Source organism: Zalophus californianus, chromosome 11 (assembly GCF_009762305.2).
Source record: "Zalophus californianus isolate mZalCal1 chromosome 11, mZalCal1.pri.v2, whole genome shotgun sequence".
NCBI lineage: Eukaryota > Metazoa > Chordata > Mammalia > Carnivora > Otariidae > Zalophus > Zalophus californianus.
Genome location: NC_045605.1, coordinates 101191218 through 101219101, shown reverse-complemented (window position 1 = coordinate 101219101; position 27884 = coordinate 101191218). Strand labels below are relative to the sequence as shown.

Sequence of the window (27884 nt, the reverse complement as noted above, 5' to 3'; positions counted from 1 at the left end):
AAAACAACAAAAATAGATTTGGTGGGATGTTACATAGGTTAGACGGAATAAGAGGAATATTAGAATTAATCAAGGTTTTAAGTTTTAAATAATGTGCGGGGGACTTCAATACTGTTAAACACAGCAGACTGAAATATACCTTTTTTTTTTGTTTCCTTCTAAAATGTCATTAAAATGACTAAGAAACACAAAGTCAAAGGAACTCAAAAGGAGACAACAGTCCTATGATTTCATTTAACAAAATTTTAGAAGACCAAAACCAGGAGAATGATAAAGATTTTATACATCAAGAGGAGTTTAAATTTACACTAAAGGTGGGGAAATAAACGAGTAGCAAGCAAGCACACATACACATATACACTTTTAGCCACTTCAGAAAGGAATAGGAATCAGAGTCACAGGTACCTCTGAAAGAGGTTACAAAGAATAAGACTGAAAAGAGAAAAGAGCAGGTGGAAGGTTTTAAAAGCAGTAAGAACAACCAGACCCTTTCATCCCATGCTGCCAGCAACTATCCCTCCTTTTGAGCAGAGGTTTACTATTTAGGAAAGGCTGAACTAGACAGGCTCTGACGGCAACAATTTCAGGTAAGAGCAGAGGTGAAGTATTATCAGAGAATAGGGGTAATTAAATGGAAGCAAAAATAATAAATGCTAAGGACCCTCCTCATCGATCTCCCACCTACCTCATGTAACCAGATAGCAGAATTTCTCTCTGAAGAAACAGAAATGGCCTACAGAAAGACCAGGCCCACATCATCTCTTTATAGCAGATAGAAGTCTAATCTGTGTACACAGACCTCCCAATCAGCATTTTAGTACTTTACTCTAAAAAGTCAGAAGAAAGTTAGGGAACACCCAGAACTTAATAAAAATTTCTGAGAGGCTAAAGAAACAAATGGGAAAAACAACTTGAAAGAAATGGGCAATTCAGGGAACAGAAAAAAAAAAAAAAAATATATATATATATATACCCATAAACATATCCTAGGATGGGAGGCAAGTATATCGTTAAAGAATATAGCCACCTGGGTGGCTCAGTCAGTTAAAAGAGCCGACTTTTTTTTTTTTTTGAAGATTTTATTTTATATTTTATTTATTTGACAGAGAGAGATTCAGTGAGAAAGGGAACACAAGCAGGGGGAGTGGGAGAGGGAGAAGCAGGCTTCCCGTGGAGCAGGGAGCCCAATGTGGGGCTCGATCTCAAGACCCTGGGATCATGACCTGAGCTGAAGGCAAACGCGTTAACACCTGAGCCACCCAGGTGCCCCTAAACAGCCGACTCTTGATTATGGCTTCGGTGGTGATCTCAGGGTCATGAGATCAAGCCCTGCATTGGGCTCCGTGATCAGCGGGGAGTCTGCTTAAGATTCTCTCTCTCTTCCCCTCTCTACCTCTCCCCCAACTCACACTTGCTCTCTAAAATAAATACATCTTTTAAAAAAACCAATAGTAATACACTCAAAAAAAAGTTTTTGGAAATTAAAAATATGATAGCAAGAATTAAAACCCTGAAGAAAAGGTGTTACGCTGAGAAAATAGAACAAAAGTAGAAAGGGTTAAGAAATGGGATAAAAGATCAAATTAAACAGAGAAAGCAAAAGTAACAGTTAACAAGAACATAAAACCTGCTATAAATTGAAGACATGAATTTTAATTTAATTTAAAGTCATTCATGTGTTAATTTTATGTGTCAACTTGGCTAGTGTGATGTTGTGATCTGTAAGAAATATATTAGGTCTTCATCACAAGTTCCTAACTTGCAGCTCCCCAAACCCTTGGAATTTCCTGTTAAGAGTGACAAAGATGTTTCTTGTCATGTTAATAACAAGACTTCTGGACCCCATCTGAGGAAGGTAGTTGGTTGCCAGAAGGTTGAACCTTTATTCTCCTGCCCCCTACTTCTGGGGAGACGAGGGCCTGGAGGATGAATGGAACAACAACAGCCAATGATTTAATCAATCGTGGCCGCAATGAAGCCTCTATAAAAACCCAAGACAGGGTTCAAAGAGCTTCCAGGTTGGTAAAGACATGGAGATTTGGGGAGAATGGCATGCTCTGACTGGGGAGGGAAGGGAAATGACACCAGCTAGACCCCAAGACCTGACCTTTACTGCCCACCTGCTTGTACTCACCGACCTCTGTCTCACATTTTTTACTTAAAACTCTTCTTTCTAGCTTATCTCTTAACTCAGGCAAATGGAAACTGCAACCACCCCTCAAGCAATAGTGACTGTCCAGACAAGACCTCCAGCCAGCCCACACCACCCAAACCAGTTTGGATATAACCCCTGACTTGTGCCTGCCCAGATGGATCATGGAGTAACCCCTAGAATGACCAACTACTGTCACCTCATTATAATACTAAAATCTCTGGCCAAGAAGGAGCACAAGCGTCATTTACAAATATATATGTATAGGCATGTTACCTTAAGGCACATACATGGCCTTACACCAGCCTCTACATATGATAAGGCTTCTCTATCTAAATATTCATCCTAACCCTAAACTAACCCTAACCCTAACTCCTTACTAGGAGAGTCACAGCTTTGGAAGTTATTCTCCGAGATCACCTTATTTGTTGCAAATAAAAGTTTCCTTTCTTTTTTTCTGGTGTAGTTTCTATCTATGATTCACCAAGGAGCTAACTCATGTTGGTTCCGTTACAGAAGCTTCTCGCCCTTTCCCCCATACCTTGCCCTATACATCTCTTTCACCTGGCTGTTCCTTAGTTATATCCTTTTATAATAAACAAGTGATCCGGTAAGTAAAATGTTTCTGAGTTCTGTGAGCAGCTCTAGCAAATTAACTGAACACAAGGAGGGGGTCATGGGAACCTTTGATTTATAGCCAGTTGTTCAGAACAGGTAACTACCTGGACCTGCTACTGGCATCTGAATGGGGAGTGGGGGAGCAGTCTTGTAGGACTGAGCGCTTAACCTTTGGAATCTGATGCTATTTCCTTATAGACAGTGACAGACTGAGTTGAATTCTTGGATATCCCGCTGGTGTCTGAGAATTGCTTGGCTGCTGTGTGGGAAACCCTCTCCTCTCCAACCCCACTATGGTGCCTAGCTGTTTGGTCAAACACCAGACTAAATGTTGCTGTGAAGGCCCTTTTTAGATAAGATTAACATTTAAATCAGTAGACTTTGAGTAAACTACCCTCTATAATGTGGGTGGGCCTTATCCAATCAGTTGAAGGCCTAACCGCAAAGACAGATTTCACCGAGTTTGGCTTCACGATTCCAAGACCACCTCTTATCTGAATTTCCAGTCTGCTGATTTGCCCTGTGGATTTTGAGAGCCACCACCATCACAGAAGCTAATTCCTTAAAATAAACCTCTCTCTGTATATGTCCTATTGGTTCTGCTTCACTCAAGGGCCCCAACTAATACAGACTCTGGTACTGAAAGTGGTTCTAGAGGAAGAGAATACATTTTTTAAATTTCAGTAACATTTTTAAAATTTTAAATCCAGTATAATTAACACAGTGTGATACTAGTTTCAGGTATACAATACAGCAATTCTACACATTACTCAGCGCTCATCATAGTAAGTGCATCTTAATCCCCGGGCGCCTGGGTGGCTCAGTCGTTAAGCGCCTGCCTTCAGCTCAGGTCATGGACCTAGGGTCCTGGGATCGAGCCCCACATTGGGCTCCCTGCTTGGCAGGAAGCCTGCTTCTCCCTCTCCCACCCCCCCCCACCTGTGTTCCCTCTCTCGCCATGTCTCTGTCAAAAAAAAAAAAAAGAAAAGAAAAGAAAAAGTGTATCTTAGTCCCCTTCACCTATTTCACCCATCCTCCCTGGACCTACCTCACCTCTGGTAACCATCAGTTTTTTCTATTTAAGAATCTGGGTATTTTTCTTTTTTCTTTGTTCATTTATTTCTTAAATTCCACATATGAGTGAAATCATAGGATAGATGGCTTTCTCTCATTTATTTCACTTAGCATTACACCCTCTAGATCCAACCATGTTGTTGTAAATGGCAAAATTTCACTCTTTTTTCATGGCTGAGTAATATCCCATTATACATGTATATATAGCCACTTCTTGTTTACCCACTCTTCTATCGATGGACACAAGTTGCTTCCATAATTTGGCTATTATAAGTATTGCTGCAATAAACACAGGGATACAAGTATCTTTTCGAATTGGTGTTTCCTTATTCTTTGGGTAGATACCCAGTAGTGGAATTACTGAATCATTCAGGAGTTCTGTTTTTAATTTTCTGAGGAACTTCCATACTGTCTTCCACAGTTGCTGCACCAGTTTGCATTCCTGCCAACAGTGCAGGAGTGTTTTTTCTCCACATCCTCACCAACACTTGTTTCTTGTGTTTTTGATTTTAGCCATTCTGACAGGTGTGAGGTGGTATCTCTTTTTTTTTTTTCCCACTGTGGTCTGACCTGCATTTTCCTGATGATGAGTGATGTTGAGCATCTTTTCATGTGTCTATTAGCCATATGGAGGTCTTCTTTGGAGAAATGTCTGTTCATGTCTTCTGCCCGTTTTTTTAAATTGGATTTTTTTTTGGTGTTGAGTTGTAGTTTTTTTTATATATTTTGTATACTAAAACTTTATTGGGTATGTCATTTGCAAATACCTTTTCCCATTCAGTAGACTGTTTTGTTGATTGTTTCCTTTGCTGCACAGAAGCATTTTGATGTAAATCCCAAGAGTTTATTTTTGCTTTTGTTTCCCCTGCCTCAGGAGACAGAAAAAGTTGGTATGGCCAGTATCAGAAAAATTACTGCCTATGCTCTTTTCCAGGATTTTTATGGCTTTCAGGTCTCACATTTAGGTCTTTAATTCAAGTTTTTTTTTGTATATGGTATAATAAAGTGGTCCATTTCATTCTTTTGCATGCAGCTATCCAGTTTTCCCAACACCATTTATTAAGGGGACTGTCTTTTTCCCCATTGGATATTCTTGCCTCCTTTACCAAAGACAAATTGGCCAGAAAATCATGGGTTTATTTCTGGGCTCTCTATTCTGTTCCACTGATATGTGTGTCTATTTTTGTGCCAGTATCATACTGTTTTATTATAGCTTTGTAGTATAGCTTGAAATCAGGGATTGTGATATCTCCAGTTTTGTTCTTTTTCAAGACTGTTTTGGTTACTCAGGGTCTTCTCTGGTTTGCTATAAATTTTAGGATTATTTGTTCTAGTTTTGTAAAAAATGCTATTCGTATTCTGATAGGGACTGCATTAAATTTGTAGATTGCTTTAGGTCACATGAGACATTTTAACAGTATTTGTTCCCCCAATCCATGAGCATGAAATATCTTTCCATTTGTTTGTGTCATCTCAATTTATTTCATCAATGTGTTACAGTTTCTTTCACCTCCTTGATTAAATTTATTCCTGGTATTTTATTATTTTTGGTGCAATTGTAAATGAGACTTTTCTTAATTTCTCTACTACTTTATTATTAGTGTATACAAATACAATGGATTTCTCTATATTGATTTTATATCATGGGACCTTACTGAATTCATTTATCAGTTCTAGCAGCTTTTTGGTGGAGTCTTTAGGGCTTTCTGTATCTGCAAATAGTACGAGTTTCACTTCTTCCTTACCAATTTGGATACATTTTACTTCTTTTTCTTGTCTGAGTGCCATGGTTAGGATTTCCAGTACTATGTTGAATAAAAAAGTGCTAAGAGTAGACATGCTTGTCTTGTCCCTGATCTTAGGAAAAAAGTGCTCAGTTTTTCACAAATGAGTATGATGTTAGCTGTGGGTTTTTCATTTTTTTTTTTTTATTCTGTTGAGGTTTGTTCCCTCTAAACTTTGTTGAGGGTTTTTCTCATGAACAGATAATGTACTTTGTCACATGCTTTTCCTGCATCTATTGAAATGATCATGTTTTTATCCTTTCTCTTACTGATGTAATGTATCATGCTGATTGCTTTGCAAATACTGAGCCACTCTTGTGTCCCAGGAAAAAAAATCCCACTTGATTGTGGTGAATGATTTTTTAAATGTATCGACAGATTCAGTCTGCTAGTATTTTGTTGAGGAATTTTGCATCTATGTTCACCAGATATACTGGCCTCTAGTTCTCTTTTTTTTGTAGTGTCTTTATCTGGTATTGATATCAAGGTAATGCTGGCCTCATAGAATGAATTTGGAAGCTTTCCCTCCTCTTCTAGTTTTTGGAATAGTTTGAGAAGAATAGGTATTAACTCTTCTTTAAATGTTTGGTAGAATTCACCTGTGAGGCCCTCTGGTCCTGGACTTTTGCTTGTTGGGAGTTTTTTGATTACTGATTCAATTTCATTGCTGGTAATGAGTCTGTTCAAATGTTCTATTTCTTCTTGATTCAGTTTTGGGAGGTTATACGTTTCTAGGAATTTATCCATTTCTTATAGGTTATCCCATTTTTTGGCATTTAATTTTTCATAATATTCTCTTATAAATCTTCTGTATTTTTTTTAAAGTAGGTTCTATGCCCAGTGTGGAGCCCAATGTGGGGCCTGAACCCACAACCCTGAGATCAAGACCTGAGCTAAGATCGAATCAGACACTTAACCAACAGAGCCCCCCAGGTGCCCCAGTCCTTTGTGTTTCTGTGGTGTTGGTTTTTATTTCTCCTCTTTCATTTCTGATTTTGAGTTCTCACTCTCTCTTTTTAAATGACTCTGGCTAAAGGTTTACCAATTTATTTTTATTTTATATTATATTTATTTATTTATTTTAGAGACAGCATGTGTGCACACATGCGTGAGCAGGGGAAGGGGCAGAAGGAGAAAAGAATGTCAAGTAGACATCCCACTGAGTGCAGAGCCGGAAGCCCAATGCAGGGCTCAATCTCACAACCCTGAGATCATGACCTGAGCCGAAATCATGAGTCAGACGCTTAGCCAACTAAGCCACCCAGATGCCCCTAATTCTGTTGATTTTTTCAAAGAACCAGCTCCTGGTTTCATTGATCTGTTGTAATTTTTTTCGGTTTCTATTTTGTCTATTTCTACTCTACTCTTTATTATTTCCTTCCTACTACTGGGTTTGGGTTTTGCTTGTTCTTTTTCTAACTCCTTTAGGTGTAAGGTTAGGTTGTTTATTTGAGATTTATACAATACAGGCCTGTATTGCTATAAACTCCCTAGAAGAAGAGAATCTTAAGGATGAGTTTTCTGAATTGGTTCTGGGATTTCTGGAGTTGTTTCTCTGATTAGATTTAAAGATACTAATGACTAATTTTCAGAGGTAAAGAGAACACTGAAAGTCTCTGGCATGATATGGTAACAGAAATAGGTAAAAAATCACCAATGCATACTCCTGATCAAATACTTATTAAATAAGAGACAAGGTTCTGGTTATCATGTACTTGATACCTTAGCTAATGAACATGAAATTGGCTAGCTGCTTCTAATTGCACTGAAGTTGAGAAACTTATAGGCATGTGCTTAGGGATTCAAATTCCTAGCTCAAGCATCACATAAATGACCTGAAAGTTTCTACGCCTGCCCTGAAAGAAATCTCTACCTCCTACAGCTGCACAGCTGAGATTGCTGGAAACCAAACCAGAGTCTCACCAAGGCCAATCTCCAGTATAGGCACTGCCGAGTGCCATCTGCTAGCCGCAGAGACCAGCAATAAGTCCCTGATATGATACCATTCCCCAGGATTATCAGCCAGCTACCTAATGGCAGGTTCATTAAAATGGACCACTTCCATTATGGAAGTGGTAATGTTTTGATCTTAGTTGAATCAACACTCTGGATATAGATTTGCCTTCCCTGCCTACAGTGCTTCTGTAAAAAGTCCATTTGTGGACTTACAGAATGCCTTATCCCAGTCATGGTTTTCCACACAGCATTTCTTCTGAACAAGGAACTCACTTCTCAGCAAATGAAATGCAGCAATGGACCCAGACTCATGGAATTCACTGGTCTTACCATGTACCCCACCATCCTAAAGTAGCTGGCTTGACAGAATACTGCAATGACAACAACAAACACTGGTGAAGTTGTGGAGAAACAGAAATCCTCATCTATCACTAGGGAACATAAATGTCACAACCACTATGGAAAACTCTTTGCCAGTCTCTTTAACATACATTTACCATATACAATCCAGAAATTTCACTCGTAGATATCTACGCATATATACCCAAAAGAAATAAAAACATCCATCCACACAAAAGCTTGCCCATGAATATTCACACTATCATTATTCATGATAGCTAAAAAGTGGATTAACTGATAAATGGATAAATCAAATGGAGTATTTCCATACAAGAAATACCACACAAAGGAATGAAAATACTGATATGTGCCACAACATGAATTAATCTCAAAATTATGCAGTGAAAGAAGCCAGAGACAAAAACAAAAAACACATATTCTATGGACAAGTCCATTTATAAAATGCCCAGAAAAGGAAAACCTATATGGATAGAATTATAGACTTGAAATGGGTGTATTTTATAATGGTAAGTTATGTCTCAATAAAATCATATTAATAATATATGCATCACAGCACCAGTTATAAAAGCCAGTAACTAAAAGCTACCCAAATATCAATCAACAGTAATATGAATAAATCATACTTTCACAATGGAATACTATGCAACAACAAAAATGAACAATAACAAACACAACCTAGAGAAACCTCACATAATGATGAGCAAAGAAGTTCTACCCGAGAGTACATACTCTATTATTCCATTTATGTAGAATCCACAAAATGGCAAAACAGATCTGTGCCATTCAAAGTCAGAGCGGTGGTTATGGTTGGGGGTAACTGATCTGGTTCTGTTTCTTGAGCTGGGTGATGATTACCTAACTGAGCTTGCCTCGTCAACATTCACAGCTGTACGTTTATGCTAAGTGTTCTTTTGCATATGTATCGTGTATCTTAAAAGACTTTCAAAAAGACCACCTGTAATCCTAGAAAAAAACCCTGAGAATTATCAAGTGTCCTTTAATCAGGTAAGGGTTAAACAAATTGTAGAATATACCCCATCCATAACAACAAGAGTAACTAAAAACAGTAAAATGATTTTGAATAAAAGGTGAGACTGAGAGTTTAATACAAATTTTTAAGCACCCAGTGCTTCAAAATATGTTTTCCACAAATTCTAATTTTATGAACTATCCATTCAAAGGGGGGGCTATCTTATAATCAATTAAGTTAGGTAGTTACTGCATATTTTGGTACTTATATTGCCTTTTTTTTTTAAAGATTTTATTTATTTGTCAGAGATACAGAGCAAGCGTGCACAAGCAGTGGGAGTGGCAGGCAGAGGCAGAGAGAGAAGCAGGTTTCCCGCTGAGCAAGGAGCCAATGTGAGACTTGATCCCAGGACTCTGGGATCATGACCTGAGCCAAAGGTAAACACTTAACTGACTGAGCCACCCAGGCGTCCCAGTATTTATATTGCTTATTACTCACAATCAAAATTTCGAGAGGTCCTGCAACAAATAAACCAGCACACTGATGACTCCAGCACCTACACTGACTCTAATACTCATTATTCCACGAAACACGTGAAACTCACTTTAGTAAACATTAAGATATTATAGTCTCCCTTTTTAGTAAGGCTTTATCTTGCACAGTTTTAGTTGGAGGTTTGAAAGTGAAAGAAAATTAGTGGATAAGGTAACACTAGAATTACTAATAAACTACACTGAGACATAATCGCTATACTTCATTACTGTATTAGTTGAAAACAGAGAACAGAACGAAAACACAAAGCCAAGTTAAAAAGGACCCTGCCAGGGGCGCCTGGGTGACTCAGTTGTTAAGTGGCTGCCTTCGACTCAGGTCATGATCCCAGGGTCCTGGGATCGAGCCCCGCATCGGGTTCCCTGCTCTGCGAGAAGCCTGCTTCTCCCTTTCCCACTCCCCCTGCTTGTGTTCCCTCTCTCGCTATGTCTCTGTCAAATGAATAAATAAAATCTTTTAAAAAAAAAGACCCTGCCAGGCTCCACCTCTCAAAATTTCTGCTAACACTCTTGGAAGCCCCACTGTGATGATGATAATCCTCTGGCAGTGGTAAACTAAGTTTTCATGTTTCAAGTTTTCCCCTTTTTGCTTCTTCTGTGTGGGATGCTCTTCATCTGGCTATTTGCATATATTCAGGTCTCAGCTCAAATGTCACCTTCTCAAAAGAGGTCTTCCCTTGACATCTTAACTTCATCAAACACTTTATCACATTATTTTAATCAAGTGTTTCATTGCACTGATTTGATTATCGGCACAATCTAGTACCTAGAATAGTGCTGGACACATGGTGGGGTGCTCAACAATTACTTGTTTAATGAATTAATAAACACTATCTTTGCAAATTTCCACTTGTTTTTATATATACCCATCAGGATTAAATAAATATAGCAAGAACAGGGACCACTATTACTTCAGTGTGAAGAATGAACATGGCACTTTGCAACTTAATAATTTTAAAACAACAGCAAGTTGCTTTTTGTGTGTGTGCAAAACTATTTGTTCAAACATGTCAAAGGTTCTTATTTTTGACTGAAGGAAAGTATATTTCAAGTCATTTGGAGTAAATAAGAACAATCCTGAAAACAAAACAATCCTGAAAACATCTTGTCAATATTCATGAAACAGAGAGCTAGTAGTACCTCTAGAAAATATCAAAACCTGTTCAAAGTTTTTAAAAAAACCTCAACCTCTGAAACAAGTACAAGTTACTTCAGTTAAAATTCAGCAGACTGAACATGAAAACTACTCCTGAGTAACAGAACAACTTTCTGAGAAGTGACAAGAAAAAGGGAAAGAATTGAGGTGAATTCTAAATATTACAGAGCACAGGGAAAAGTGACCATCACAGCCTCCATTTCTTTATTTCCTGATCTAGTTGTTTAAATGTATGTAAGAATCAGTTCTTATGTACCTATTTACTACTCAAAGTTGAACAGCTACCATAATAGATAAAACCAAGAGATGAAGATGGGAGTTGGAGAGTATTTTTTCAAAATTTTACAAACAGCTACCTTTTACTACGTGTTCACTGGATTCCAGGTACTGAATTTGCAATAAAAGGCAGAACTTGAATTCAAACCCTGAGCTCTAACTCTAGATCCAGAGCATTTAACAAGTGAATTAGAGCGGGATTGATTTTGAAACCGAGGTTACCCAGAATGGAGTTGTGATCTCGCCACAGCTGCACAACTACCTAACAAGCCAACTTTTCTGGTTTAAGACAGCTACACAAAGAGCAATTAATTTATCTCCAACAGGGATTCAAAATTTCCACCACATCCTCCAAGTTCTCCTCAAGGCAACCCAAGTAATTTCTTTATACATACTCTTTAGACACGTGAAGTACTCTTAGCTTATAAAGACAGGTTGGGGGTTTTGTCTTTTGTTTTAATAAAAACTGCTCTGGTACTTGACTGCCACCTGTCTCTACATTTTCACATCATAACATTTCAAAATGATCTCTGAATAAGGAGCACAAGACCTTCCATGCTTGGCAGACATACCCTATTTTTCAAGCAACAGCAGCAACAAAACCGAAAATCTGCTAGACAAATTAGTCATGCAAAGTTTTCTACATAAAAAATTTGCCTAGAACAAATACTTCTGCCTGGTAAACTATGAAATACTAGCCTCAGATTCTAAAATTCAGAGAAAAAAGAAAACTGATCACTGATAGCTAATTATTTACAAAGCAGCCACCAATTCAAGTTACTGGTTCCTAACCACAGTATCATTCTTCTAAGTAGCGTAAAATCCAGGTTTTAAACTTGCCTTATACATGTTATATATATTTTACATATTCTCAAAGCATTCTTTGTGAAGAGAAAAATCTTAATTTTTTATATATAAACACATGCACATATATAATAAATTGGCTAACCCTCAGTTACTAAGTAGATTTCTGTCAGACATAATAAATGAAATATGCTTAGGAGTATATCTATTCAAGTTGTAAAAAGGGTGCTGCATATTAGAATTTAGCATCAAGAAATGTAGCCAATAACTAGAAAATATAGCATTTTTTATACGAATATATTTTATATGAATAATGAATGAGCAACTGGTCCAGCATATTAGGGGCAATTTTAATAACCCAAACTGCAAAGCCAGAATGAAATCTTTTTAAAGAAATGTTTAAAAAGAGAAAGGTAGACATTAGCTTTCCTTCGTAATCCTGATAAGCAGAAGACCACCTTTAATACATATATTTGTTTTGGTAAAACTCTTTAAAGAGAAACCACCAAATGATCCCATTTAATTATTCACCAGGCTGAAATCTCAGAACACATTTCTTCCCGCATTCTCCAAACTGCATTTATAATTTGAGTCTCTACCAGTACTAAGATTTTGTCTACACTTTACTCTGTGTTGTGTATCATTCCTCTCCTTGTTACTTTACTAAAAATAGCTAAAAACAAATTGTAATAAATTAACATTAAATAATCTGATTTCCCATCATTAGGTTTCCAAATAATGCCAAAATGTTTCACCAGCCCAAACTATTAGCCAAACAGGTTCTAACTACATCAATTATTTTTTTTTTTACTAAATGAAGGTCACTTTTAAATGGGAATGATCTGAATTATCAGGCTGAAGCTTATTCTATTTCCTATCAGATCGTAAAGTTATCAGTGTTAATATACATGACAGATTAAGAATGACCAAGTCTTACCTTTGTCAGTTGTCACTTTGTCTACACATCTGAAAGAAATGAGAACCAAACATTAAATAAACAATCTTGCATACTTTCCTAAAACACAGATATTTATCTCTTTCAGGTTCATCTTCAGAGTGATACAGAAAGCATCTAGAGTAGTGTGGTAAATAAACTTTCTGCAGTGATGAAAATATTCTGTATCTGCACTGTCTAATATGATAGTCATGTGTTGCTACTGAGTGCTTGAAATAGCTTGTTTGTAATTGAGGAAGTGAATTTTTAATTTTAATTAATGTAAATTTAAGTAGATACCATGCAGCTATCAAAGCTTACAGCATACAACTAGAGTATCATTCAAAAAGTTTTTAACTGTAAAAAAAATTAATACAAAGAAAATATTACTAATTTTGTTATATTAAGTGGTTATATAAGAAAATGTCCTTGTTTTACTAAATGCAGTAACTAGGGGTGAAATAATGTTTGAGATTTCCTCTAAAGTACTTCAGCAAAAAAAAATAAATTAATTAATTAAAAAAATAAAAAGAGGCAAAGGGAGATAAAGATAACAAGCATGGCAAAATCTTGATAACTGCTAAATCTAGTGGTAAATATTGGGCATTTCACTGTACTATTTTTTCTACTTTGTGTATACTTGACAATTTTCATAATAAAAATTTAATGAACCTAACAGAAAACCCCAAATTATTATTTGTTATACCCAAGTCAAAATCTATTTCTATAAAGGCAATAGACTGGACCTCAGAAATTAATATAACTTGTACTTTACAAATTAGCAACAGTGAAGAGTCTAATGTTGTAACAGTTATAAACTGTTAAAAAATGTTGTCATGTTTTTAATTTGGTAACATTTCTTTCATTCCTAACTGTTAAGCACAGTATAATGAACCTCTATGCTGGAGCCATTACCCAAATTCAAAAGTCCACAGGTCCTGGATCTTTACTATAAAGATGTCACATGGTATCTCTGAGCTAGTACAAAGTTTTTTTGTTTTTGTTTTTTGTTTTTTTGAAAGTAAACCTGATGTAAATGAGGACTGTTATGTCACAAAGAATATCCAAACAGAGAAGCAATGTAATACAAATTCGTTCTCTTTAGAAAAAATAGCTGTCATTTTCTCATCCCACTTTTTAAAAAGCTGGGTATTACTTTATTTTAAATTATATCATCAACATCCCAAATAATAATTAACACAAGACAACTCTAAAGAGAAATACAGATGTAATACCTAAATTTTGAAACATTACACAATAAACTTCCCTCCAAAAACCTTTTGGAACAGGAAGATGTTTCTTTACCATACTGATTGCCCTGGGAGGAAAAGCCAGAATTTTAAACTTATACAACTGTAACTTTCTCCAAAGAGCCACAAAAGTTGTTTCAATTCAGAATATTACTGCCTTTTCATTCTCACTATCCATGACATTCACTTTTTCCATACAAAATGATATAGCAAGAAAGTGTCATCTGAAGCTTTATTATTATTTTACCTTAAGAAAAAAATAAAGCAAAAATGGAGTTCCATATCCCAGAAAATAGAGCAATATTCAGGAACCCACCTGAACTTATAGAAGTATCTCTAAGAATATGCAGTTTTAGCCAATAGGGTTACTCAATACCTAAATTAGAAGTTTAAAAAAGTATTTATTGAAGTTTTATATGAAATGCATTGGATATGAAATGCAGAGGACTTATTATCATGGTAGAATGAAAAGAAGCCTTTTTGCAATTTAAACTAGTCTTAGTCTAACAATTAGTTTCCGTATTAGTAGAAAGCCTGGGTGTTTTAACTTTATGAATCAGAAAAAAATTGGTACTATATATACTGAAAATTAGACATGTATATAAACATCTGCATTTAAAATATAAGAATCTGGGGGCGCCTGGGTGGCTCAGTCGTTAAGTGTCTGCCTTCGGCTCAGGTCATGATCCCAGCGTCCTGGGATCGAGCCCCACATCGGGCTCCCTGCTCGGCACGAAGCCTGCTTCTCCCTCTCCCACTCCCACTGCTTGTGTTCCTGCTCTTGCTCTCTCTCTGTGAAATAAATAAATAAAATCTTTAAAAAAATAAATAAATAAAATATAAGAATCTGAACTCGAGTTTATGGACGAAAATACAGTAAATGATGAGCCTAATTCTTAAGTAGTACTGATAGATATAACCTTTCTTCAAATTTGGTTTCTTTCCTTGTAACTGGCTTTAAGTTTTATTTTAAAATTATTTTAGCATTTAACTTTATGCCTTTCTCTTGAGCAAATTGCACTAAAAAATTATTTCCTTTCACAAGGATTTCCTGCTCTTTTCATTAACTTTTCAATGTTTCAATGCAAATGAAAATGTTATAAACATAAATGTGTATAAAAATTGTAACTTAATTATCATTTATACACATTTATGCTTGTAACAAATCATAAATTACCAGTTATAGATAAAGACACAGATTTAAAGAACTTAAGTGACTTGCCTGGGGTCACTCATTTAGTAGAAAGCTGAGACCTGAAACTTTCTGACTATACAGTCCAATGCTTTTTCCACTGCACTACTTTGCCTTCTAGCAGAAAGGTTTCAATCAATCCAAATTTCTGTATTTACTGACCTTTTAAAGTACTGTACATTTTGCTGTCTCTTCAATCAAGAGAAACAAATGTAGGTGAAACAGCCATTACTGAGAACTTATAGGAGGAAATGGTGGGATATGGTAAAAGAACCTGAATAGAACAAGTAATTAAGATAGAAATAAATCTCTTACTTCCTTTTTTAAAAGGGTCACATGTTGTTAGGAATATACAGGTCAGAAGGTACTTGACCAAGACTCAGTAAACTGATACTCAAAATCTCATGAAATGTCTTACAGTATTAAATTTCTTACTTAAAGTTTATCACTCTGAAAATCTGTAAACCATGCGTACATTTGACAAACCTCCACTAATCAATTCATCTTCCCCTCATACTGCAAGGTCCTTGAAGACTAGGGCCATGTCTCATTTACCTTTATAAAACCTATCACACAACAGCACCAGGCCCAGTTACTGCTCAATCATGATTTCCAGGGCATGCAGTAAATTAAAAATGTGTAACAAATAAATTATCACTTAAAATTTAACAATCTGATCAAAACTGTGTAACTTAAAATACATAATAAAGAGACAGTTCTGAGGCTAAGAGAAGGCAAAAGAACACTACTATCTTTCATGATATTGGATGTGAGAGGGAGGGACACTAAGAATTAAGACTGTATTTCTCTCCCCACAGGGAATAACATGGAGAAAAAATTGAAGGGATTTAATTAAGTCATCTTCATCCAAGTTCAACTGTTTTAACATTTATATTGTAGAAATAAAAACTCATAAGTACTTTTTTGCCAAGAGTTAGTAAAAAAAAACCCACAAAACATGAAGTGGAAAAAACTACCACACTAGGTGTCATTATCTTAAAATATCATTTCTATAAGTAAACTGGTAGAACAGTGGGAGGGAAATGTGGCAAGGAAACCTAGGTATATTTAACTCTCAAATGGGTAGATGAGGATGGAAGGGCATTTAAAAAATATATTGTTATTAACCTTCCCAGGTATGGCAATAGAAATAAATGAAAAAAATTCTGCAGCGTTTACATGAAAATCGCTACACACCACTTATACCTCTATCATTCCATTACCACTCAAAACAATAATTTTTAACAAATATTGTATGTACTACGTGCCAGGCTTTGTTAAGTGCTTCACATGCTATATTTAATTCTAACTAATTCATCTCATAAGGATTAACATTATTTCCTACAGATAATGAAACTAAGGCATATACAGTTTAACAAATTTGTTCAAGGAATTTAATCCAAGTAAGGGTAATGACAGCTCTTTTCAAATTGGTAAAATGAAATATAGAATCTTAAAATTTTTGTGACTGTGAAAATTCATCTATAGCAATTAGAATCCTAATTGCAGCCAAGTGATTTGTAAGTACAGATCTTTGTTGTCCACAGAACTGTAGTCACACAATAAATTCTCTAAATTATATTAACTTCAATAACATTCAAAAATTTGAAGCACATCTAATACCGCAATATGATACCTTTGAATTTTCTCTTCTTCTAAGGCAAGCAAGTCACAGACTTAATTCTTAACTTTGGAACAGGAGTGTTTCAAGTTTTAAATTTGGTATAAGCCAAATCTTGGCATAATCTCTATGGGAGGGGACCCTTAAAACTGTGATTCCCCCACTCCAATTTGTCCTTTTATCAATTTTTTTCACTTGAAAGTCAAAAGACACAAACGATGTTTTCAGTAACGAATTCAATGACTAATATGATTAATTTCTACAATTTACAAACACATGCACTTCAGTATTTTCAACAGAGGAACATTTTAATACTAACAATTTAAAATATGTATGTATGTTCCTGGGCACCTGGGTGGCTCAGATGGTTGAGCGTCTGCCTTCAGCTCAGGTCGTGATCCCAGGGTCCTGGGATCAAGTCCCGCATGGGGCTCCCTGCTCCTTGGGAGCCTGCTTCTCCCTCTGCTTCTCTCTATCCCTCTCTCTCTCTGTCTCTCATGAATAAATAAAAATAAAATATGTATGTTCCTAGTCCCTCCACTATCTCTAGGTAATAAAGTAATTCCTTTCAGAGTAGCCTAAGTTTTAAGAACGAAGTTCCTACATTAAAACATAAGCACAAGCAGACAAGCAAAACTAAAAAAACAAAAAAAACACTAAAAAATACCCAGCTAATCCTGTTGTATGAACGACTACACTTAAAATTGACAGAGCTACGTTTTACACTAAGTACCAGATTTCTAGAACAGGTGAAACGTGATGTGAAAATTTAGCAGAGTGGAAAAAGCTATATGAAGCTACTAGTACAACTAGCCCTTGAGCTAATTAATGGGGGGTGGGAGGGAGACACACACTTTTGAAGGCTAGGATGGTGTTGTTGATTTCCTAATGGGGATGTGATGTAATACCGGAGAGCCGCCGTACGAGGGGAAGGGACAGGCTGACAAAGGGAGTGCAGATGCCAGAGTGCGGGCGAAGCCTGCGGCGGCAGGAAAGAATACGGTCACTAAGGAGCGAAAGAGGTGTATCCCACAAAGAACGACTTCAGGGAGAGGGGAAGTGGCCCCACAGTCAGAGGACACGGGGGGAGGGCCAAAGAGCAGCGACAAGACAGGAGCAGGGGAGCGGCGTGACATCTGGCGTGCGAGCGGCAGGGGGCAGAGCAGGCAGGATGTCACGTGGAGTGGGCGCTACGGGAGCCGAGAGGGTTGCGTGCGGACAGAGGGGGGTCTTTCCCACCGCCTGAAAGACTGCGTTACTCACAGGAGTCGCGGACTCTTCTTGCCCTGAGCTGGAGACGGGGGCTTCGTGGCCTGGGACTGCTGCCCTGGGGCGTCGGGAGGCCTGGCGCTGGGGCTGCTCCTCCGCCGGCGGGGATACTCGGCCTTCCTCCGGCGAGACACAGCGGCGGCGGCGGCGGCCGCAGCGGCCCGGCCCCGGTCCCGACCTCCCCTCAGCACGCGGCTGCTAGTGGTCCCCGCAGGCGCCGCCGCCGCCGCCGCCTCAGGGGGCCGTTGTTGGGGCTCCTCTGGAGCCGCCTTGGCCGCCGCCGCCTCTCCCCCTTCCTGGTCCTGCTGCTCCGGGGGTCTCGGCTCTTCCGTCTCCCCCGGCATCGGGGCTCGTCCGTCCCCCACCCCCTCGTCCCAGGCGGCGGAGGCGGAGGCGGCGGCGGCCGCGGCGCTACTCCCCCCGCCCCCTTTGCCTCCCGGAGCGTCCGGCTCAATCTCACTCTGCGCTCCTCTTTCCCCCCCCTCCCCTCTGCCCGGCTCCGAGGGCGCCCCCCCCGCCCCCTGCCACTCAAGGCCCGCTACCGCTGGCGGCGCGCGCGCGCTCGCCACAGACGTTCAGCGGACCAATCAGAGAGGAGGGACGGCTTCTTCGCCCTGCCCCTCGTGGTCTCTCACGCAGCGACGTCCCGGGTTCCCTCCCCCACCCCTTCCTTCGACCAATCAGGAAACGGCTCTAAGGGAGCGCGCGAGGTTTCCTTCCCCGCGCACCCGTTCTCACCGTTAAACGGCTGCGTCTCGCGACAATCCTAAAGTGACCTTCCTCCACCCCCACCCCCCGCGCCACGAGCTCAACGCGCGCTAGGAGCAGTGGGAGGAGCAGGTCCCGCGAGGAGATTGGTGGAAGGAAAACGCACCTTTTTCCCCGCCTCGCGCGCACCCTGGACTGGCTGCGCGCGCACCTGCCTCCCTAAGGAGCCGCTAATGCCACAGGGCTCTTTCTATCCTTCTTCCTTAAGCCGCGGAAGTAGCCTTGGCGTTCTTCTGCCTCCACCCAGATCCCACTTTCCTGTCTGTGACCTTTCTGTCCCCAGCGCCGCCAGGTCTTGCGGGAAGAAGGGGGAAATTTTTTGAGTTGTCGCTTCTCCTTTAAGAAAAAAAACCCCGTCGACTGCCGGATGAAAGTCTCTGAAAAAATGGCGGCGGTAGAACAGAGGCGGGGTCGTGAGGGCAAGGAGGGCCCTCCTCTTGGCGCATGCGCAAAACTAACTTGTCAAAAGGCATCTTGGGAAATGAAGTCCTAAATATCCTGAGCTTTAAAGATGAGAAACCAGAGGCGGAGAGGATGCTGGGAGGTTTTTGACTGATGCACAATGGGAAAGGTAGTTTACTCTTTCTGTGGTCGGCGTTTGCTCCTTCAGGGAGGTAGTAGTTCCGGGTTAGGCCGCGACGCCCGCACAGATCTGAGCAGAAATGGCGAGCTAGTTGCTGGTTGGGATAGCTTGGGATGGTTTTCCTGACTTTTAAGTTGGTGTTGGCGAAACATTTCTTGGGTGGCCACGTTAGTAGCCCTTAGTTTGGTTACTTCGCACCGCTTAGCGTTCATGCCTGCGGTATTCGCCTCGTCATCCTGTGTGTGACTCCCTAATCTGTGAGCTCCCGGAGGTCAGGGACTGAATCTGGATCCGTCGGGTGCTCGGGGTGTAGCACAGTTCTCAGCACTCCTTTGGTTCTTAATAAAAGTCTGGAAAGAATTGTAGAGTTGCTGTTCTACTAGATGTTTTCGGCGCCAAGGAGCTGGCGTCGTCTGCTTGGCTGTGGTCCCTGGGCTGCAGGGAAAGGGGAAGGGTTGTTAGTGTGATTCTGTGACCTACTCAGAAACCGAAGGCCTCCTGCGTGCTCCCTGCCTCGAAGCCACTTGGCTTCTGTGGTTTTGAATGTTTCTGCTGCACAGGAAGCACAGTTAGAATAGCAGCTTTGTCAGAAACTACTTTTCTGCCCACTAGCGCGTGCAACTAAATTATCCTAATGCGTCAAATGGGAGTTTCCATTTGTTTTCCAAGTTGCATTCAGTGACAGCAGTGGGCCTCCAGCATTCCTTCCTTTCTTCCTTTCATGCACTATAATCAAGGAGCAATTTGAAAGAACGGTTCTTACCCCTGGAAAATAAAGCTGCTGGGGTTAACCCCCCGTGTGCCCCTACCCTCCCCGCCCCCCCAGAAAGCGGATGGAAACAAGATCTAGGGATCCAATTCTAAATTTCACATTAATCATTCATTTAACCTACAGAGAGAGTCTAATATTTGCAAGCCAAGTGCTGAAGTGCATTTTTCCTCTCGGTGTTTTGGCTCAGTTACCACCATAGATTAGGCAAATGTTTTATATTCGCTATCAAATGTTCTGCACTTTCATAGGACTAGTGGCATTTCAGTTGTAAAAACTATGGATTAGTGTGGATGGGAATTTTTTCAAACCCATTTGGATTTTTGGAACAAACTTTTGGAACAGCACTGACATCCAATGGCTGCTCAAAGTAATGCAGAGTGGGAATCTCCTTTTTATTAAAGAAAAAAAATCTTAGCATCACAATGGAATGGGAGAATGAATGATTCCGTTACATCACCCTAAAAAAAGACCACGTATTGCAGAGGAAAAATCACAGGGATTGAAACTAAATCTGGACTATAGTAAATAGTAAAGCTACCTATAATTCTGTTATCTTTAGCAAGTTACTATTCCTTGAATCTATTTCACCACTGGTAAAAATGGAGATAATATTATGTTTCACCGAGCCATAATTACAGTTCTTTACATACTGCTTTCTCATAGTAGGCCTTTTGTAAATGTTTTATTTAATTCAAGGTGAATAAAATCACAGTGGTAGAAAAGGTGAAAGTTAATCTCAGAGTCCCTTTTCAGAGAAACTGCTCTTAGGCAACATAACTAGGCAGGAATTGTGCTTCCCTGAGGCATCTGCAGCTTAACACCTTGTGTCTTGCCTTCCAGTTTCATTCTTTATGATCACTATAGTTGTTTGTGTTTTGGACCACAGAAATAACCCTGAAAATCCAAATGTGACTGCTACTCTGCCCTGCTTTTAATGGATTTACAGTCTATTCAGGAAAGGAGGTAAGCATAATTTCTGGATCATTAAGTAAATAGAGACAGCAGAATGAATTGGGTGCTGGTTAACTCTGATGGAAATTTTATGAAGGCAACCACTTCCATGGTCATCAGCTTTACACACACACGCACACACACACATACACACATTCACACACATACAGGTTTTCTGATGCACAGTCACGGTGGGATACCCACACTGGGAAAAAACACAAGTGCAAATCTGCCATCCCATGAATTCAAGATGAATCCTGGTGCATAGTAGGTGCCCAATTTTTTAAAGTTAATTTTAAATCTTTCTCACCCTCACCAATGCACTAACAGAATAACAGAATTCAGATCCCACTACCCACCTTTCTATGTCCCATTTTCAAAACTAACATCGAAATGAAAGAAAGAAAGAAAGAAAGAAAGAAAGAAAGAAAAAAAAAAAAAGAAAAGGAACTCACCAAATCAAAAGAAAGGAAGTGCTAAGCAAATACAGGAACCAAAAAGGGTTATAGAGGCTGCTTCACGCTGTCTCATTCAGTTCCTTTGCGGTCCTCTTCTTCAGCACATGCCAAAGCAGTTCCTCACAACCTGTGGGACCAGAGCATCTTGGGTGTGTGACAATGGAAGAGTTGGGTGAGTGAGGACCTTCTTGGAGGAGAAACTGAGGGAATGAAGACTTGGCTGCCATCTCTGTGGTGGGGTGTACTTCTAGCCAGAGGGAGGGTGGTGCTGGAAGATTTTGTTTCCACTTCTCTCATGACCTCAGCCCAACCAAGAGTGAAGCATGAGGAACTATGATTGTTTTGGGGAACTACAGGTTCACTCTTTTCAGTGGCACAAATAGGCTGAGAGTGTGGTACTCACCAGGGTAAACTATGCACAAATACGTTTGGACCGAATTGTGATTGAGATTGTCATTTTATTATGAGTATTTGCTTCTTGGGGGCTGTTGCAGGTCATAGGGTGGTCACACAGTTGGCACCTGCAGATTTGTGATTTAGGAAGAAAAAAAAAAGAAGGGAGAGGGACAAAGGCGGTGTTATAAGGAGAAGAAATGGAATAGAAGAACAAGAATGAGACATCTGTAAACGTTGGACAAAGGCCAGGGTAGTTTCATTTGTTCCATGGTTTAGTATTAAATCATGGAGAATTAGTGCTAAAACTCCAGTGATTCTGTTGCTAAGCTTTTTATTCAGAGGAATTCTGAAGGAACAGATTACTGTGGCCTGCAAATATGATACTCTTTCCATTTCAAACAATTAAAACCAGCAGTGAAACAATTGGCCACATTGCTCAGACAGATCCCTGATTTCCAATCTTTGGAGTAATGGAAGGTTTGTCATTCTTGGGATTCATTCCTTATCCTTTGCTGACTTTTGTTGCTGGCATCCTTACTAATACTGAGTCACTAACCTTTTACTCAATTTCCAAGCTGTATTAATTCCACAATGTTCTGGGTTTTTGTATGTTTGGGGTATGTCAAAAGTGTGATTTGAGGGCTGGAGGAGCAGAGAAAGGAAGATAGGCAAATTACAGGAGGGAAGAGATGTTAATGAAGAGGGAAAAGTGTTATTTAATAAATATTGAACTGTTTTGGAGGCAAAGTCTATTTTGATGCTTGGGGTAGAATGTGTTTTGGACTTGGAGTAGAGTCCAGATTCTTACTCTGTGTGAGAATTGGGGAAGTTCACATTTCTGCCTGAGTTCAAAGTCCAGCGCACTAGAATCTAGCCCTTCTTTCTTATTTTAGCAATACCTAATGGCTTTCATGCAGGTAATTCAAAAGGGAAGTAATACGTATTTAGTGACTTAAACTAAAACTTGACATTTTTACATATATTAATCATGTTAGTGTCTGAAGCAACTCTCTGAAATAAGTATTGTCCACTTTTTTTTTCCAATGAGATAACTAAGAAAAAAAATAAATGTGTTCAATATCGCTCTCAGGTGCCCCTGACACCAAAACTGATTAAGCTACAAGGCAATCTCCTATTTTAGCAGTGCGTTGGCTCAGGAGTTCCAAACAATAGAACAACCCAGATAAGTAAAAAATTAAAAATTAGATTTGCACAGTTTTGCACTACTTGAGCAGGATGAATGGTAGAGAAATATGGTGCAGAAATGTAGAAAGTACCAAGCCTCCTGGAAAGTAACATTCATATAATCTATCTGGGTGGCTAAACCTCAGCTGTTTCTTCAGATTATCAGCATTTCAGTAACTACCCAAAAGACTTAGGGTGGGTCTTTCTTCCCTGCTGCAGAGAAATAGGGTGCAAGACAGGTCAGCAAAGGCAGGCGGATATTTCCTTTTTGTAGTACTTCCTCCAACGTTGATGGTTTGTTTCCACCCAGCAGATTTTACCTAAACCTTCATTACTTGGGGATGCTAGATAAAGGAGAACCAGGAGCAGACTCTAGCTCTGAATGAAATCATTCCAATCCAGTGAGATCCCCCAAGAGACCTCACTTTATTCCTTTCATGTTACTGTTGACATTATCGGATTTCTGCAGATGAAGGGCCGTAGGGAAGGACTACAGAGTTTTCCGTATAATATTTCCCTCCACCCCTTATAATCCCACATTTGTCATACTGAAATTAGTCATCTGCAAATTACGGAATTTGGCAGAAGGCAAGATAATCTTGAGTATTGGTGTTATGTGCACTCCTAGGAAACAGGAAGAGAAAAGCCTGTTAACTCATGACTCAGAGGGGAGAGTTTCACTAAACTTTGGTTCACTGGTGCGTCTAAGGGTAACCTTCTCCTCTTAGAGATATGGTTTGCTTCTCTTACAGAGGGTCTCCCCTCTCCCCTAATCTTTACTGTAAATGTCTTTTTATTTTGAATACAAGAAGATCCATGATTTCTGATTGGAGCAAAGCTTAGAAAATAGAAAAGGGCTATATCTTAATAGAGGGGTACAGAACAAAAATTGGGAACCCAGAAGTTTGGCATTCAATCTGGCTAATAAAGTTATGAGAAAACAAGTTTTTCTTTCTCTTTCTACATTAGTTTTCTCTCTCTTTTTAAAAACCTTTTATTATGAGGAATTTTAAAATATACAAAAGTAAAGAAAATAGTTTAATAAAGTCTAGTATACCCATCAACCAGCTTAAACAGTCATCAACTCTTGACCAATCTTATTTCATTAATACACCCACCCATTCCTTACACTCCTGGATTATTTTAAAGCAATATCAGATAATGTCATGTTCATTGGTGAATATTTCCCTATAGCCCTTCATCTGCAGAAATCAAATAATGTCAAATAATAGAATCCACTGTTTTGCAAACTTAAAAATCATGACCTGTGGTAAAAAATCCAATTAAAGATCCACTAATGGGTCTCAACCCACAATTTGAAAAAATTTGTAATAGAATTGCTTCATTATGTAGATGAGGAAGTGGCTTCAGAGAAGAGCATATCATGCCAAGATGATCCTGAGAATCCACATGAAGATGGGGACCGGAATTTTTGACATGAAGTTAGTGCAGGGGCTGGGATCAGATAGCCCAGGATCAGATAGGATCTGCATTAGTAGCAGTGATGCTACTTTTTTTCTTTCTTCTTTTCTTTTCTTTTTTTTTTTTAGAGGGAGGAGGGAGGTAGGGACAGAGGAAGAGGGAGAGAGAGAATCTTAAGCAGGCTCCGCGGTGCTCAATCCCACAACTCTGAAATCCTGATCTGAGCCGAAATCAAGAGTTGGATGCTTAGCCAATTGAGCCACTCAGGCGCCCCAGTCTCTTTCTTGATCTACAAGATAAGGACAATAATATCACCTGCCTTAAAGCATTAGGGTGACTAAATTAAATATATAAATTCCTAAGCATAGTGCCTGTAATGTGTAAATTTTTATTAATTATTATTAATTTCATCATAACAGAAAAGTGGTAGTGTGATACTTGTAAAGTGCATTGGTTTTTTCCAAGAAAACTACAGGAGAAACAAATCTCAAGATTTGGATTGCAACATCTTCTTGCTTGATTTCACAATATCTATTTTCTCCTTGATCCCCCCCCCTTTTTTTTACCCTATATGCCCTAAAAGACAGAACACTTCTACTTTGTTTTGAAAATTTTGTTACATGCTTGGGATATAAGAAAAAAATAATCAGGTTAAGAATAAGCATTACTCCCCAACACTCCAGCGGTAGTGGGGGGTGGGAGGGATGGGGTGGCTGGGTGATAGACGTTGGGGAGGGTATGTGCTATGGTGAGCACTGTGAATTGTGCAAGACTGTTGAATCACAGACCTGTACCTCTGAAACAAATAATACATTATATGTTAAAAAAAAAAAGAAGAGGGTGCCTGGGTGGCTCAGTCAGTTAAGCGACTGCCTTCGGCTCAGGTCATGATCCTGGAGTCCCGGGATCGAGTCCCGCATCGGGCTCCCTGCTCAGCAGGGAGTCTGCTTCTCCCTCTGACCCTCTTCCCTCTCGTGCTCTCTATCTCTCATTCTCTCTCTCTCAAATAAATAAATAAAATCTTTAAAAAAAAATAAAAAATAAAAAAAAAAGAAGAATATAGCAGGAAGGGAAAAATGAAGGGGGGGAATCGGGGGGGAGGTGAACCATGAGAGACTATGGACTCTGAGAAACAAACTGAGGGTTCTAGAGGGGACAGGGGTGGGGGAATGGGTTAGCCTGGTGGTGGGTATTAAGGAGGGCACGTATTGAATGGAGCACTGGGTGTTATATGCAAACAATGAATCATGGAACACTACACCAAAACAAATTATGTAATATATGGTGATTAACATAACAATAAAAAATTTAAAAAACTAATGATGTAATATATGGTGATTAACATAACAATAAAATAAAAAAATAAAATGAAGCATTACTGTCTTGGTACATTTAGAAAAAAATGTGATTACTTACACTTTTCTGATAGGAAAAATATATAGGATTTACTTTTTTTCTAATTGGGGATCTTTGTGGACAACCCACCCTTCATGAATGATAAAAATTAATACCCTGCAATATAAGAAATCAAATGCTTGAGTGATGCTGTGAAATTGGATGCAACCATAGGAAATAGGTCACAGTATGTGGAGGCATTAAACATCCTCTGGGAGAATAGACTACATTCTTGAAGTAAAATAAAGAGTAAGGGAAGATATTTGAAGATAGCCTTAACCCAAGAGAAGAAGGAGGTGAATGGAGGCACAGGAGCGATATTTAAGGAGGAAATCATCCCAGAAGAGGAATCATCCCATGTTCTGTATTATGATTCTCTCATATCTTATGATACAGATGCCTTATTGGAGGAACTGGAGCGCTCCACCCTCCAAGACAGTGATGAATCCTCCAACCCAGCTCCTCTTTCCCTGGATCAGCGCTCCAGAAAGGAGAGTAACCTTGCTAAGACTTCAGAGACCCCTTCTGTTCAGAATGATGCAAGTCCCTTGCCGGTAACTTTTCATTTATTGCAGTACCTTGAATATACATGTTTGAGTGCCTTTCTGAAAATTAATTGTATCTCACATAAAATGATATGAAGGGAGAATCGTGTATCCAGGAAAGAGAAAGAAAAATCCCTTATGAAAAACTTGAAGGTGACTATTTTTGGAAAGGATGAGAATTGAGAAAATCATCATAGAAGAATAAGCCTTTGAGAACTGAATTTTTTCTAATGAGGGCATGGTAACACAGTATTCCCTATTTTACTCAGACTCTTCTGGTAGGACTGTCTGGGCATCAGAGCTGCATGTTGCAGTTTGACTGGAATGGCACTCACCAAGACTGGGGGTCACCTGGGCAAGGCCGAGTGGCAGCTCAGACAAGTCTTTTCAGGGTGACTTTTTAAAGTCACAACTTTCCAGGTCTTATTTTCTGTTGAATTATTAGGAAACCCAATTAGTAGTACACCTACAGGTGATGGCACTCTAGGGAACCGACACAAACAAGCTATACTCATAAGAGATGGTATATAAGAAAAACCCAGAAATCCAATTTATTAATTTCTGGTTAGAGTCAAAACCATCAAGTACAACGGAGAACAGTATTTGCTGATTCGCATATTCCCTTCCTGTTGGTAAGTCTACATGAATCTACTTTATAATGAGGAAGTTGCTTGATGAAAATGGCATTAGTTTAAGAGGAATTAAGTAGATACTCTTCATATGCAGTGTTTTGAACAGTATTCTGATTCATCCTTGCGCACTTGGTATGAACTCATGGTTGCATGGCCCTAAAATTTGAGCCTGTGTTTCTTTCCCCCTTTAACTGTTCTTCCCTTCAGCTACATATATACAGTTTTTTTTTTTTTTCATATATATAGTTTTAAGGATGCACATTTATTTCCCTCCTAGGATGCTATTGTCTTTTCTCCTCAAGGCAAGATCACAGCCACAGGCTCTTAGCTGGTTTGCTACACTTGCCCCCTGCATTTTATTTTCAGAGTAGCAGCCAAAGTGATCCCGTAAAACTTAAATCAGATCTCATCATTCCTCTACTCAGAATCCCACTGTGAATTTCCATCTCCAATTGAAGTAAAAGCCATGGTCTTTACACTGACCTTAGTGGCGTGACTGAATGTCCTTGTTCACTTGGAAAAGCCCTGGGTTTTTGCTTGTTTTCTCAACATTCTGTTATTGGCTTTGCCATTTACCGTAGATTTTCCATATTTTATGAAGTTTTCTTGTTAGCGTTTCCACTAACGTAAACCAGGTTGGGTTGATAGACCTCCATTTGGTTCTTCTGGCTTCTTCCAACGTCTCGTCTAGTAGCATGTGAAATATATTCAGTGAACAGAATTCTAACTTTATTATGGCTAAATCCAAAAGATGGCTAATGATAACTCATCTCTTCTTTCCCTGATCCTGTTCAGACAAATCCTAACCGG

General features: G+C 39.2%; 2 protein-coding genes across 4 annotated transcripts in view; one reads left to right on the top strand and one right to left on the bottom strand.

Moving 5' to 3' along the window:
* ZFP91 (ZFP91 zinc finger protein, atypical E3 ubiquitin ligase) overlaps positions 1-19108 on the bottom strand; it is a 43046-nt gene extending 23938 nt beyond the window's left edge. For both annotated transcript variants that reach the window (XM_027580965.2, XM_027580966.2), the window contains exons 1-2: positions 17962-19108; positions 12639-12667 (exon numbers count right to left, since the gene is read on the bottom strand). In XM_027580965.2, coding sequence (XP_027436766.1) covers positions 12639-12667; positions 17962-18311 — 379 coding nt within the window. In that variant the 5' untranslated portion in view covers positions 18312-19108. The remainder of the gene's footprint in view (positions 1-12638; positions 12668-17961) is intronic.
* Positions 19109-21541: 2433 nt separating this feature from the next.
* The window catches only part of LPXN (leupaxin), a 40667-nt gene continuing 34324 nt past the window's right edge, over positions 21542-27884 (top strand). For both annotated transcript variants that reach the window (XR_003517598.2, XM_027580967.2), the window contains exons 1-2: positions 21542-21671; positions 26294-26451. Coding sequence is in view for 1 of the 2 variants with exons in the window: in XM_027580967.2 (XP_027436768.1) it covers positions 21659-21671; positions 26294-26451 (171 nt within the window). In the remaining variant the exon portion in view is untranslated. The remainder of the gene's footprint in view (positions 21672-26293; positions 26452-27884) is intronic.